The sequence below is a fragment of the Xylocopa sonorina genome, chromosome 7 (genome assembly GCF_050948175.1).
Source record: "Xylocopa sonorina isolate GNS202 chromosome 7, iyXylSono1_principal, whole genome shotgun sequence".
Lineage (NCBI taxonomy): Eukaryota > Metazoa > Arthropoda > Insecta > Hymenoptera > Apidae > Xylocopa > Xylocopa sonorina.
In genome coordinates this window covers 3,759,900-3,773,902 of record NC_135199.1, presented here as the reverse complement: position 1 = coordinate 3,773,902, position 14,003 = coordinate 3,759,900, and the positions used below count along the sequence as shown (strand labels likewise).

Below are 14,003 nucleotides of genomic sequence, written 5' to 3'. Positions count from 1 at the left end.
GCGTATAAATGAAAAAGCGAGGCGCTCTGTTCGGCCGAGGCCGGAAGCCCGTAACTCTGCGCCACCCTCCAACGCTTGCTAATAAATGCCCCGTGCCGTACGACCGGGCGCAGATATAATTCACCCCTGATTATATATAATATATCCACTCGTACGTGTTTCTACGCCATTGTTCCAACTTTATTAAGCGATCCCATTGAAACCAGCCCACCCCAGCGTCCGTCGCTCGACGACCGTGTTGATTCGCTTAAACACCGCGCTGCGCCAGTTTGTTTAATCTGATCGTCGTTACTAACGGAAACTTTTTAACGGAGTTACGCGGACAAATGGTTTACAGGTTCTTTTTAAAGTATCATCTTGCCTCTTTTAAAGAAAAAAAAAAAAAAGAGTTTAACGCGCGATCCCACGACCATCGAGTTTGCACATTTCGATGATTTTACGTTTTCGAGTTATCGTTTTAAGTATTCAATTTTATAAGATTTTCTACGCCACGAAAGAGTGTGCAAAGTATTTTGCTACGAATTTCTCACGTGAAGAGTCCGAGTAAGAGTAATTGCTTCCCGAAGGGTCCAAAGTTTACCCCTGCGTCGTGTTCAGCCTTGGTACAAGCATCGAACTGTACGCGAATGCGTGCACAAGGTCAGAGGGTAGGCAGGCGGTGTTATTAGAAGAGGAATATCGAGGGATAGGGGACAGAGGTGTGGCGGTTCGCTGATAACAAGACTCTGTTCACCGCGTGACTTCAATAGAGACCCGCGAAAGTGGCTGGCATCGATGCACGAAACGCGAGCACGCCCCTTAATCGCGGAGAGATAGTTGTACGCTGCTCGATTCCTCTTCGTATTCTCGTTTTTAGGGAATCCATTCTTTCAGGTACTCTCTCTCTCTCTCGTCGTTTCGCGGAGCGCCGCAAAAACAAGTCATTCTCTATCGCGAGTGCAAAACGTCTATTTTTTCCACGACACTCTCGCGTCGGCAGTCGAGCGATCGCTAATTAAATTTCCCGTCCCTCGGCAAGCAATTCCTCTAATCAAAGTGGGAAAAAAGGGAAACGAGAGGGAAGGAAACGATCGCAATACTAACACGCGAGCGGGCAGCGACGTCTAATTCACCGTCTCTCCGTTTAATTTTCCTGGCTTCGATCGAGACGCGCGGCCGGCCGGTACCTACCCACGGTTATCCTCCGAAAGTTAGCCAAGCAAACAGACCTACCCCAATTTATAAAACAAATCAATTCGCTTTGTGGCGCGCGACAAAGCGTCCGCTCGCCGCGTGATTATTAAAACCCTCGCACCGGGGAGGATTTCACGTGCCAGCGAACAGGAGGCTCGCTCGGCCGTTTCGCAAAAGTTTTCGTTCGCGCGACAGAAAACGCCCGGCCCTCCCGGACCAGTTCGAACTCGGCGAGGCTTGCGCCGCTCAAGAGGCGATTGCCGTACGAAGCTGGAAACGAACACGGGGACAGAGAAAGAGGAAGAGGAAGAGGAAGAGGAAGAGGAAGAGGACGTAGACCTGGACGTGGCCCCGAGTCTAGAAAGAGGGAGAGAGAGAGAGAGAGGAATAGACGTGGGAGCGGCAAACGACGGTTCATCGGTGTTGACGAAGCTGGCCGAGGAAGGTTGGTCGAAGCTTTTGATCCATCGAGAATCCGAAAAGGCCGAAGGGAGCCCCGTTAAACCGTATCACAAAGGCCCTCCTCTGGTTGGTCCCCCCTTGTTCTCTCTCGCGGTACTGGCCTCCGCGAGCCATCCGCAAAAAGAGAAAAGAGACCACGGAGCCGGCAATATACTCTTCGATCGGATTGGCTCATTGAATTTTAAAATCTCAAATAGAGTTAACGCAGACATCAGACGACGTCGTCGACGACGACGGCGACGGCTGGCTACCACCGTGTGGCACTTCTAGCGGGGGTGGCTGCTCGCACGAGAGACGGAACGCTTTTAGCTCGTCCTCGGCCACGACCACTCGTTTCTCGTCCTTTGAGCAGGGAAATTCCGGAACGAATCACGAGAGTTTGAACGAAAACTCCCTATACCTCCCTCCCCTCTCCTCTCTCTCTCTCTCTCTCCCTCTCTCTCTCTCTCTCCCTCTCTCTTTCCGACGTTCGTGTAAATTACGCGTACGCTGATACGAAGAGGACGCCTCGTTTGGTCCGCGCGGGTGTTTGTTAATGTTCGTTTTCGCGCGCAACCAGCCGACCCGTGCATAATGCCCGGGCCCCGGCTAGCGCACTACTTTTTCAAAACTGCCGGTTAATTAATTTAGTCGGTCGAGCGGCGGGCGATATTAGGTAGGGCGACGGGGGCGTCGTAATTTCCGCGTTCGTACGGAGTTCGTTTGTGCCGCTTTATCGATTAACCGGCGGCCCGGTAAAATCGCGTTGCACGCGATCCCGTTTGGATATTATTAGGTCATCCCGTCGATCTTTCTGGATTAAACTGATCTCACGGTGCACCATTGGATTTATTGTTGCTTCGATGCTTCGAAACAATTGTTCGTTTCGAAAGTATTGTGAATAGCAGTAGTATGGAGATTTCCAATTCTCGAATATTTTTTCTTGCTTCTAATCTCGTTTTAATCGTTCCACAAATTTTTAGCTACAGAATATCACATCCACTACTTAGATTTCTTCATTCAGTTGCAGCCACACAGTGAAGTAATAGTGACAGAAGTAGTGCAGAGGAGAGTCATGGATGTAATTTGAAATAAAAGCAGAACAATGAGAAAGCGCGAGAGATAAGAGCGAAGAAGCTATCAGGCAACGAGGCTAGAAGAAAAATGCTAGAATCTGGCTTCCACTGAATTTTCAGCTCTTGATTATTATTATACGATACAGTGAAATGAAACCTCGATGGTGTTCTCTTGAATCGAAAAGTGTTTATTAGTTAACCGTAGAAGAACATTTATGCGAACAGTGAGGACACTTGACAGAAAATGTGAGATCTTTTCGCATAAAGAAAATAACGACGCAAAGTCTGCACACGTTTTTGTTTCAGGCTCTTAGGTAAAAACAGTTGTAGGTCACTGCATTATTTTTCCATCAATAATAAAGAAGAATTTCGAAAACTAGTTCACTCCTTACAAATTTACATAAATCTTAGTTGTAAACCCATGTACTGTTAATGGGTTTATACAAATAGCTTATTAAAATTAGCTAAATAGTTCCAGCTTGTAAGTTTTAATTGTATCGTAAGATGTACCGTACAGGGATTTTGTTGCATGCAAATTATTAAAAAGTTACAGTTATTGTTAAGTAATTGTTTAACCATTTGAAGATTTGTCCAACACTCCTATAATGACCAATTTTAAACCATCATCGAGAAGAAACTCGTAAAAAATAGCCCTGAACTCAACTATATTAGTTGGAGTTCTAAGAATTTTGGTAATCCCGGAAGTGGCGTCATTTTCCAAGAAATAGCACATTCAGGATATTTCCTCATCTATCATGTTCTCCTGATACAAAGTCGGATTTTCGGGATTTTTCAATCGAGGTATCCTTATTCTATCATTTCCAGGAATTACCGGGATTCTCGGAAATGACGTCCATTTCCAAGAAGTGATATATTACAGATACCTCCTAGATTATTATGTTCTTCTGTTACAAAACCCGATTGTCAACCAAAAAACCGATTTTTCGACTTTGTATCAGGAGAACATGATAAGCGAGGAGGTGTCCTTAACGTGCCATTTCTTGGGAAATTACGTCACATACAGCAATTATCGAAATATTTGGAATCGAAACACTAGGATTTAAACTTCCAACTAGTTTAATTGGATTCAGGACTATTTGCACAAGTTTCTTGTCGTTCATAGATTGGGTTTGGTTATACTAGGAGTGCTAAAATCAGAGGATAATAACAATACTTATTGCATTTCGTGATATGCTTATAATACAATGGTGTTCGTATTCACTATACAACTAAACATGTTGGTGTAAACGTAGTATATTATATTATATCTTTTAGTACTAGACTATAGTAGTTAGTTTAAGATTATTATGTCAAAATACGGAACTAATAACAATAGTGGCGTGAAATATTTCATCATAGTTTATAATGTGTGCCCAAGGAGTATGCAACGTGTTCAGCTCGTACATATTGCTGCACAGGCTCTCTTGATCAAGAGCTAGCGAAAATATTCCTGCTGAAGTCTATTAGATTCCTACGGGTTGCATCTTATGCTCTGCAACCTCAAAGTTCTGGAATATAAATACGTATCACGTGTCGATCGATCGACAAATATTTGGTCCTCGAAACCATTGACTTCAAGGCTCATCCCATTCTCCAGCACAAGATTTATATCACGGTCGAAGTGATTGTCATTTTTGTGAAACATTTTTAGATCTTTCTACCATCTGGAAGCTAAAACTTATAAGTAAACGTACCTTTTACTGAAACTTAGTACATTTCTAGAGTAGTTGAAAATGTTAGACACGTATTTGTTTTTTCTATCGGCAATGGTCAACATTTAAGGGGTGAAATTGGCCCCCAAAGTTCGCGGTATTAAGGAGTTGTTATGGAGCTTTCACATGGAACTAATGCCATATAATCGGTAAATGGCACAAAGGTAGATTTATTTATCAGTCTCCATTTCTCTTCCTGGATACGATCTCTCCAACAGTTGCTTCATTTGACAATTTACCGTAAAAGTATTACTTCGCACTATCCCCGACTTCGCTGCAACGGGAAGCGTACAAAGCGACGGCGAATAAAAAGTGTTCCCGTTTCCAGGTCAGAAGAGCGAATTTTATCGTTTGCGATAGGCGAGCAGCGTTAACCCGAACGAATTTAATTCGCCGTTCTCGTCTCCTTTCGCGCGATCGTTTTTAAGATGTAGCTCGCGTTTGCCGGATCCCCTTTAAGGGCTAGAGACTGTGGCGAGAAGTCGATGGCTGTAGAATTTCCTTTATGGAGATGCGACCCTTTTTCTGCAAGGGTGAGATACAGAGGGGGGATAAGTTCCCAGGTCCAAAGTTTGCTCGTCGCCTTATCGACGGTTAAGAAGAAAATTTCTTCCGATGAGATTGCGATTCGGCTGCGTAACGAGCAAACTGACGCTCGAACCGAATGAGAAGCTTCGTGATTCTTTCCCTTTCTGTGTTCGAGATTCGACGAACTATCGATATTGTATCTTGCATAAACGTTTCCACTATCAAGCATTTAACGTGAGGATTACTTTTATAAAGTGCACTATCTCTGTACGATGGAAAAGTTTTATTTGACGTAACTTGTTCTTTTGAAATTGTCTAGCAACATTTGCGCAAACTAAATGCATCTGTTTATATCCATGCGATGTATGTGTAAATTGATCAACATCAACTCTAATATTACTCACAGAATCGGACAACGTACGTCTGTGTAACCAGTACGCGCAAGTAGAAGTAGACGTTAAAGGTCAGACAACTGTAGAGCTCAAGGCTTGCTGCTATTTATATTCATAATTAAATTTCATATATTCATCGATCTTATCATCAATCTTAGAAATATAAAAAAAGAAATTGAATCATAAATTCAAAGATTACCTTCACTGCATTCATTGTATTTTAAACAAACACCAATATCCTTGTGAATATTCATACGTCACTTGAAAATTATTTATTTTAATTATCTCTCGGAATACATTGCAATATATTATATTATTAACGAATAACCAGAATCATCGAAACTGGCAATCGATGATCAATAAATATACGAAGGTATAACAGTATATAAGCGAGAATTTTATTCAGTGAAACAAGACTCGCAAGAGTCAGACAACTCTGTTCCTTTAGTAGGACGTCTGTAGTAGTAACATCACCGACTTAAGTATTCCACAGACGTCGTACCCAATGAATGATCCTGTCCCCGACGATAATCTCGACAAACGAATCGAATGAAAAGAAAAAGAAACAGAAAACTAAACATAAATCATGCAACGCTGTTGCATACCAATAAAAGTTCCGAACGTAACGATTATCGTGCAAACACGTTTCCCGCGTTTCAATAGCTCTCACCTGAGATCACATCACCGCGTAGAAACCGCGAAATGCAATCAGCAATCGGCAGGAGCGGTAACCTCGTTAAACGCAATCCGTCCGAGCCAGTGAATCGGAACAGTGCAGCGGTTCTTGGTATCTCTCGAGTACCCTCGCGCATTAACCGCTCCCGAAACACATTTATCCTTGGGGTAGGTCTTCTTCCGTAGGTTTTTCCTCCCGCAGGGCGACGGGTTTAGGGTGGCCCTAATTCGTCATAACGTTTCTTTTCGTATCCGAGCATCAGTGGCCAGTCTTGTTATCTGGCGAGGAACGAAGGGCTTTATCGCCTGTTAAACAGCCGTTTCCTTCGGCTAGAAACTGGCGGAACGGAAACGGCGACCCCCGCCGGAGGAGGATGAAGGCGTAGCCGGGCAAGTAGAGCCGAGAGGTGGAACGTAAGAGCGCGTACGATGGATTTTACGAGGCGATTAAAAGCGTCGACCGCTAATTGCTTTTTTTTACGATCGTCTGGGTAGATCGAGCCGAGTCGGCCGGATTTCGTAGCGCGTGTCACGTCGGATCGATCATAAAAATCGTGTCGGAAGCTCGAGCTGTAACGACTGTAACGATACGCCACCGATATTCGGGCCGAAATATTAACGAACAAGTGGGCAGGCCTGTTAAGGCGCGATCGGCTACTTTGTGGCTAACGTTCGATCGCTACGAAACGATCGCGTACCAATGTAACGGCTCGTTCGAGAATTATCCGGTTCACCATCGGTTTTATGCGTTCGTTAGGGACGTCGTTTACCTTCTTTCATTAGGATCGGCGAAAATAGGAAATCATCCGCGGCCGTTCCAAGATTACATTGTACGCTTTTACGATCGGCACAGAGGTATATCTTTCGACGTTAATTCTTTCGGCTGGGCTTAACGGGTTTTAATCTTTTAACGCCTCCCATATCATACATATTATACACGGTGAATATCAGTTCTTTTTATGAACAGGTTTGTAACCTTGGAGGGTCATCGACTATTACGTTGCGTTCAGATATTATCGTATTACTGCGCTCGGGTTTGACAAAGGTTCGATGCGTGGAAACGGTCGGAAATTTATCTTAAAGTCATGATCTCTGTGATCTCTTTTGGTAGCACGATTTTCGATTGACCACAGTGCGATTAGTCGAAAGAATCGTCTCTTCGAAAGTTTCCACGACCCGAGGCAGGACAATGTCCCTTCTCTATCTTCAACTTCCGTCCTCCATGAAACTTCGTCGGGAAAGATGTCGACGATGCAACGCGAAGTCCTTCCCTCGTAGTCATACATACTTTAACGCTCTCGAACTTTTCATAAATTGTTCTCCTTCGAATCAAGCCCATTAGAAAAACACACGAGAACTTCCATTCTTTTTAAAGTGATTCCCTAAAAGGAATACCAGTTCCGATTTTCTCCGAGCAAACTGCGAACTCCAAAGCTCGATTCCCTTCTTGTGTCTCACACGCAATTTCAACCGATCACATTTTCGTGTCCAAATGTACATCGATGCTTCCGTGACCAGATAACAAATTGCGTTCAATTCTGATCGAAATTGAAATTCAAAAGTCTGTTAATCGGAGTCTTGAAGAGTCTGCTAATGTCTCCATGCTGTATGATTTGGATCTTTGTATCGTACTCCGCCACTGATGACATCGTTCTAGGATTCAAGCCTCCAACAAGTATCTGAAACGTTCCCTCGCCAATGGAAGTTCAAATCAACCTACCTATCGGGGTCCGTCCTAAAATTCCGCCCCGATTTTTCCCAAAGTCCCGAGTAAACGCTCAGTGGCGCGCTCTGGCGTGGCTCTCGCCAATCGATACGGTGGTTCGAGGGTAGACGTATCTTCGAGATGGGGGATTAGGGTGCGGCGACGTGCAGAGGCCAGAGAAAAGCCCGAGGAACGTGGCGACGAGGTGGGCAAGGGCGGGAGGGGGATGGGAAGAAGGTGGAAGAAGGAAGGCTGGATCATTGGAATCGTGGAGGGTTGCCGTGGAGGGGTACAGGAACGGTAGGGTGGTGGGTGGGTGGTGGGGTGGAGAGGGTGGACGCGAAGAGGGTCGATTCAGCGCTGGACCAAGGTCCACTCTCACTTGCCAGGAGGGAGAAGACGCGGATACGGCTGAGGGGGTTGGGGAGGCCGGTCGAAGGGTGTGAGAGATGAAGAGGGCTGCGGAGGACACGAGTGAGAGCGAATCGAGAGCGAGAGTGAGACTGGCTTGACGGGTAGTCGAAGGGGTGAGACGCTAAAGGGTTCCATCCCTCTCTCTCTTCCTACCTTCCACCCTCCCCTGGTTTCTCTCTCGGTTAGCTCGCGCTCTCCTACATGGAGAAAGTGAACAGTGGTGGCCAACCGGTGGTTCCGTAGCGATAGGGGTGAGCGTTAAAAAATTCGTTCGTACGTTCATTGGGCGAAATGCAATGCACATTGGGAGAGGAGGGTGATTGATATCGCTCGAATAAAAATAGACTGCGAGGGTGACAGTTGATGGACTGAAGTGCGAGTTGGCAGAGTGACAGCTGACCTAGTTTATTCCGTTTCAAGGTATCTTTTCGCGACATAGTCGGGGGAGAGGCTACAACTTATGGAGAGAATTTAATTGTTCTGTAAACTCGGTGCCACGAAGTTTACCGGTGGCCGGTGTTAATCGCTGAGTATCGTTTCCTGGAAGAGTGTCAGGTTGGAATTCTTATTGCAAGCCTATTAAAGTCTATTTAAGTGCTCGCAGTCTTTGGAAACTTTTGTGTCGGAGCGTGGCGAGGAAACATTCGTAACAGTCGAAATGAATTAAAATAAAAGTAAAATAAAAATAAATTTTAAATCTCTCTTACAACTTCTCCGCCTGATTATGCGTATCCATATTTTACTAACATTCCGTGGGTTTACTGTTTTCCTCGGCTCAAAAAATAGATCTTGAATCTTCCGCAGCGTCCAGGTTATCCTCTGTCGCGTCTGACCGCGTCATTAAAATTAATTGTGCCCATTTTGCAATCGTCGAAAAGTAACAAGAATAGAGATAAAAGAAAACGGGGATTCAACGGAGAAACCTTGGCTATAAATCGACAATAATTCTAGCGTCCAACAACAATAGGTACCCACGCGTTAATCCCCCATTAATCTTCGTTACACATTCTCAGCCGGCATACAGAGCGAGGCTAAATATTGCGGAACAGGCGGTTAATTAAATTTGCACGTATCACGAACGGGACGAAATCGCGCGAGATCGCGTGTAATTAAGTTTGCATGCGTTATAAGGGCTCCTCGGCGTCTCGGCGTTAATTTCGCGCGAGAACTCGGCCCAGGCCACAGGCAACAGTACTATTATTAACAGCGCCGATATTTCCTCCCTTTTTCTGCCGGGTTTCCCGCGTCCCGTTTAATTATTTCGAACACGCCAGCCAATCGAGACACGATCGAGTTCCCTCGCGTATATGGAAATCAAGATTTCTTCGTACGTTCGATTTCCGGTTGCCGCGTCCACGGCGGAGCGCGTTAAAAAAACCCCCACGAACTGGAGAACACGCAATTACCATGCCCGTGCCAGACATGCGAACGTCCCGCCGTTGTAATCGCGGTCCTTTTGCGCTGCACGGGCTCCTTTTTATCGGCGGACATGTTTTACGTCAAAAGACTGGATCTTCCTGCGATCTGGTTTTTGCTGCGGCCGCTGGGACCAGCCGGCTGCGTGTATTGACAGGAAGTAACGTTTCGCGTACAGGATGATATTAAAGAAACGTAAAGATCCTATTTAAAGCGTATTTTCTAAATGATTTTTTCAGAGAACAAGCAGAAGTACGCGTTGTTGCAAGGTGGTAGACAAAAAGTGCACGCATTCCTCGGGTAATGTTCTAATTATAATATCGCGGCCATTGCAAATCCATATCTTTAGTTATTCTAAATGGTATTCAGCGAAGAAAAGGAAAGGCACGCAAAAAAAGGAGTGAACTTTTTTCCGACAATGCAACGCGTTTACACTCTTTTTTATGAATCCTCGGTTACCTCGGACGTTTAAACGCAATTAACCGATCTTCCACGAATCAGCCGGTGGACGATTTCGGGCCCGGTTTACAACACGGCTAATTGGATAACTCGGCTCGTGATCGGTCGGTAATGCGCGGGTACCCGGCCCGGTAGTTTGCAGCGTAATTTTTTTTCACAATGTGTACACATCGTGTTGCCGCGACGATAATTAGGGGCCGCGTTAAATTATTACTTTTCCGAGCGCCGCGTGGAAACACACCGGCCCGATTATTGGCCCACCTCCATTCCACCTCTCGATCTCCTGTTGCCTCGACCAACGGGAAGGGGGATTAATAACGCCGTGATTTCACGAAAGCACCGTAATTCCGATCGAGCCGCGACGGCGAGGATCGATGAACGTGGATTCGAACATTTACCAAGTAGCTGGTATGCGTGCCGAGAATACGTGTGCGCAATATAAATTACGCATCCTCCACTTTTCGACGTACACCTACCAACGTTTAAATCGTTTCTAAAATACGCCTAAGTATGGAAAGAGTGGAACAGCTTCAGCATCAATTTCCCATCTTCGCTTTCTCTTCTCACGGGCTTACCTTGAAGCTGGCGAAATTAAACAAAGGAACCAACGAGAGGCAGGGAACTCGGTTGCTCTAGAGCGAAGTTAAGAGCACTTTGAAGCGAGCTCTTTGCTCGTGAGCGCCAACAACGCGAGGGAGTTTAAAAGGAGGAAAGTATTTTCGCGCGTTTTCAAAAAATCGTCCCGCAGATAAGCCGGCGAAAAGCTCGAGGTAAAAGGGACAGAAGGCGACGGAATGTTCGGAGAAAGTGAGAGGATGTCCCGCCGCGGAAGCAGACTGCCCGAATAGAGGAATGGAGGAAACGTGCTGGGGAAAAAGGATGAAACGATAGGCGAAGCTGCGCGGAGAAAGGCGACCCCGTTAGAGTTCCGAGAAAAACAAAGCGAGTAGCGCCAGGGTGGGTCTCCTTTAAGAAGCCACGCGGAGACTCGCTCCTAAAGAGTATCGCCTACGTGAGGTAAAACGGATCGGACCGGAATGATAATTAAGATCGCGACCGGATCAAATTCAATGGAAACAGAAAACCGCTGTGGCCCTCGTTGCTCGAGCCAGAACCAACTTTAATTGAAGTCGAGGGCGCTCGATCTTTGAAGATGCTCGTTGGTCCTGAGTCTTGAGTTACTATGATTCCTCGTAACTTCCACTTTTATACAGAATCTTCAAATACAGAAAAGATGTAATATATTTGTATACTTTCGCGCAAGTTCCCAAGAAATATGAAACTTTGTCTTCTCTCTACCACATACTGCTCGCCAAATTACCTAGAAGTGAACAACAGATATGCAAAACGAGTTATATCCGTTAATTTTCCATAAATTGCAAATAACTCCTCAAACTTGCTCTCGACAGCGCCATGCTATAAGACCAGACTTTACACGGAACGTTTCGATTCAAACATTACAAGAACAGTCCAGCATATCGTTAAAAACATTCAACGACTCTGATAACTTGATTTCTGAACGAAAATAGTAGGCCATTTAACAATTGGAACACGTTAGAAACGGATCATCCGGCAGAATCTAACGAATCCTCGAGCAGCGACGAATTCGTAAGAGGCAAGGAAGCTGGACAGGCTGTACCTCTCGCGCGTTTCGCCGCGGCGGCCAAGAGGGTGAGTGGGGTGGACAAAGAAAATTCCTCCCCCGGTTATCATAGTAACGCGTCGTTGGTTGAATCCGAAAGGAGGGAGCGTTCGAGGGATCGGAAAAAGACGAGCATGCAAATGAACCGACCGGTTGAATTTTCTCGGCGGCCGCTACGTGCCGGTGGACCCTCCACCCCTTCCGCCCTCACCCTGAGTGCGTGTGTTTCCCTATGTGTATTCGTAAATACGAAGTGTGCGAGCACGTTTCTCTTTCTCCGCGTGCTCGTTTACGGACCACGTATAGCGGACCGTATTCGTGGGTGGAGAGAGAGAGAGAGAGAGAGAGAGAGAGAGAGAGAGAAAGAAGGAGAGCGTGTCCATCCTTCCCGCGCGAGACGAAACTAAGGGGAAATTGACCAGCGCGCAGTGGTTCTCGTTTGGGCGGGACCCCCTCTTCCGCGGGGAATTGCTGCTCTGTCAGCGGGGGAAACAATCTTTTTGCTCGCGCAAAACGTTGGAAAACAAGAAAATAGAGGAATTCGAGTAAATTCTTTTTTTCTAAATTGGACAAATTTTACTTGCACCCTTTAGTATAACTAATTCTAATTCTAACCATTAGAAAAAGCGTCGATTGGAATAAATTTAGTGACGGGTATTGTGGGTATTATTTTAATGATGGATAGGTTTAACTAAAATTTGGCTCCAGTGTTTGATTGTACATTTGAATTTCTTCACCAAGTATTTCAGATCATTAAAAAGAAATAGAATGAAGTAACACCCCGCGCGCTGTTTTACGTTCCTCTTTGAATTAACAAGGGATGTAATCACGCTGGAACGATCGTTAATCGCAAAGCATTGTTTTTAACTCTTATTTGAGAGAAATAAGAATTGACAGGGTGACAGAGCACCTCTTTATTTTCCCTGTTCGAATCGCAACCCTCTCTTCACCCTTGTCATCAGTGCCCTCATTGTTCCTCGAAACAAAGGATGAATTGTAAATTAACACGCACTGCTGGTCGTTTCCTACGTTTTCGCACGCACAGCACCGAGTGTGAGTGTTCAAATTAATGGATTCAAAATATTTTTCCGGGACTCAACCCTCTGACGATCACTGATTATATTTCTTTGCGCGTCTAAAGAGAATTTCAGAATGAAAAAAAAAAGATACGTGTAAACTTTCTCTGCGAAGATGTATATTCAATGAAATCAGAGAGCAATTCAGTGAAATGTCAGATTGTTCAGAGGATAAGGTTTCGCGAAACCAACCCCGACTCACCACCCCCCAATTAAAGTAATGGATCCTGCGATGCTTTTTATCGCCGTGTCTGCACGCAGGTATTTTCCACGCGCGTGCCACATCGGCCAAAAGGGAGGTCAAACATAAGGGTGTGCGTGGCTGGGGGTGGTCGGGGCAGTATTGAATTGTTCTCGTGCCGTTTACACGGTGTTTGTTGCACGGAAGTCATAATCGTTATTCTCGTGGGTTCGCTGGGGCCGGAATACGCGACTTTTTTCTTCTTCCCCCGCGCTTTTCGCCGCGCAAAATAAACGATGAACACTTTGCATCCGCATTGTGGATCGAGTTAAAAGAGACTTCCTCGACGAGTTTTTGTTCCTCTTGTCGCTTTGTCGCGATTGCTACGACTAATGAAGCTGTATTCCGTTATTGTGTCGAACGGAAATGACGCGAACAATTTCCACAATTTATTCAGGAACGTGTCGATGTTAGAACCAAAGAACTTCTCGGTTATGGACTCTCAAGAATTGTTCTTTCGCTATTGCGGCGAATGAACCGTAAACCGTGCATACTACAATTGAGATTCTCAACAATGCATTTAAGTCAGCATTGGGATCCTAAAAACTCGTAGCGATCCCAATATACCCTTTTAACTTCTTCCATTTTCAGTTCGAAACGTACATGCGCCCCATAGCACAATATCTTTCAAGTTCGTATCCATACTTGCGAAAAGTCCTACAACATTCCCGCCAAAGTTAACACCAAACAATCTGTCCCCAAAAAAACACAAGAAACGGGAGAAGAGCGAAGAAGAACCTGGCCAACCCATCGACGAACGTCACCACCCTCGAAGAATAAACAGCGACGCGCGGAGACGCGTCCGGCACGTCGACGGAGGACGAAAAAAAAAATCCTTCCACCGAGAAACCTTCGCCTCCAGACAAGCGGATGCAAATGGACCCGAGGGGCGGAGGGGGACGGTGCGAGGTGAGAGAAGGAGGGGGTGGGGGGTTGGTGGTGGCGAGATGCTAGCTGGCTGAGTTGGCCAGCCAAGAGGTCGCGGAAGAGGGGCTGAAAGGAGGAGAAAAGAGGTGGAGCAGCGTGGAGAGCGAGGGTGGCAACAAGAGGGAA

At 45.7% G+C, this 14,003-nt stretch overlaps 1 protein-coding gene across 1 annotated transcript in view; it reads right to left on the bottom strand.

The window, feature by feature from the left end:
* Positions 1-13,593, bottom strand: part of LOC143425405 (uncharacterized) — a 32,017-nt gene extending 18,424 nt beyond the window's left edge. Inside the window, exon 1 of the mRNA XM_076898149.1 lies at positions 13,554-13,593. Coding sequence (XP_076754264.1) covers positions 13,554-13,593 — 40 coding nt within the window. The remainder of the gene's footprint in view (positions 1-13,553) is intronic.
* Positions 13,594-14,003: the final 410 nt, after the last annotated feature.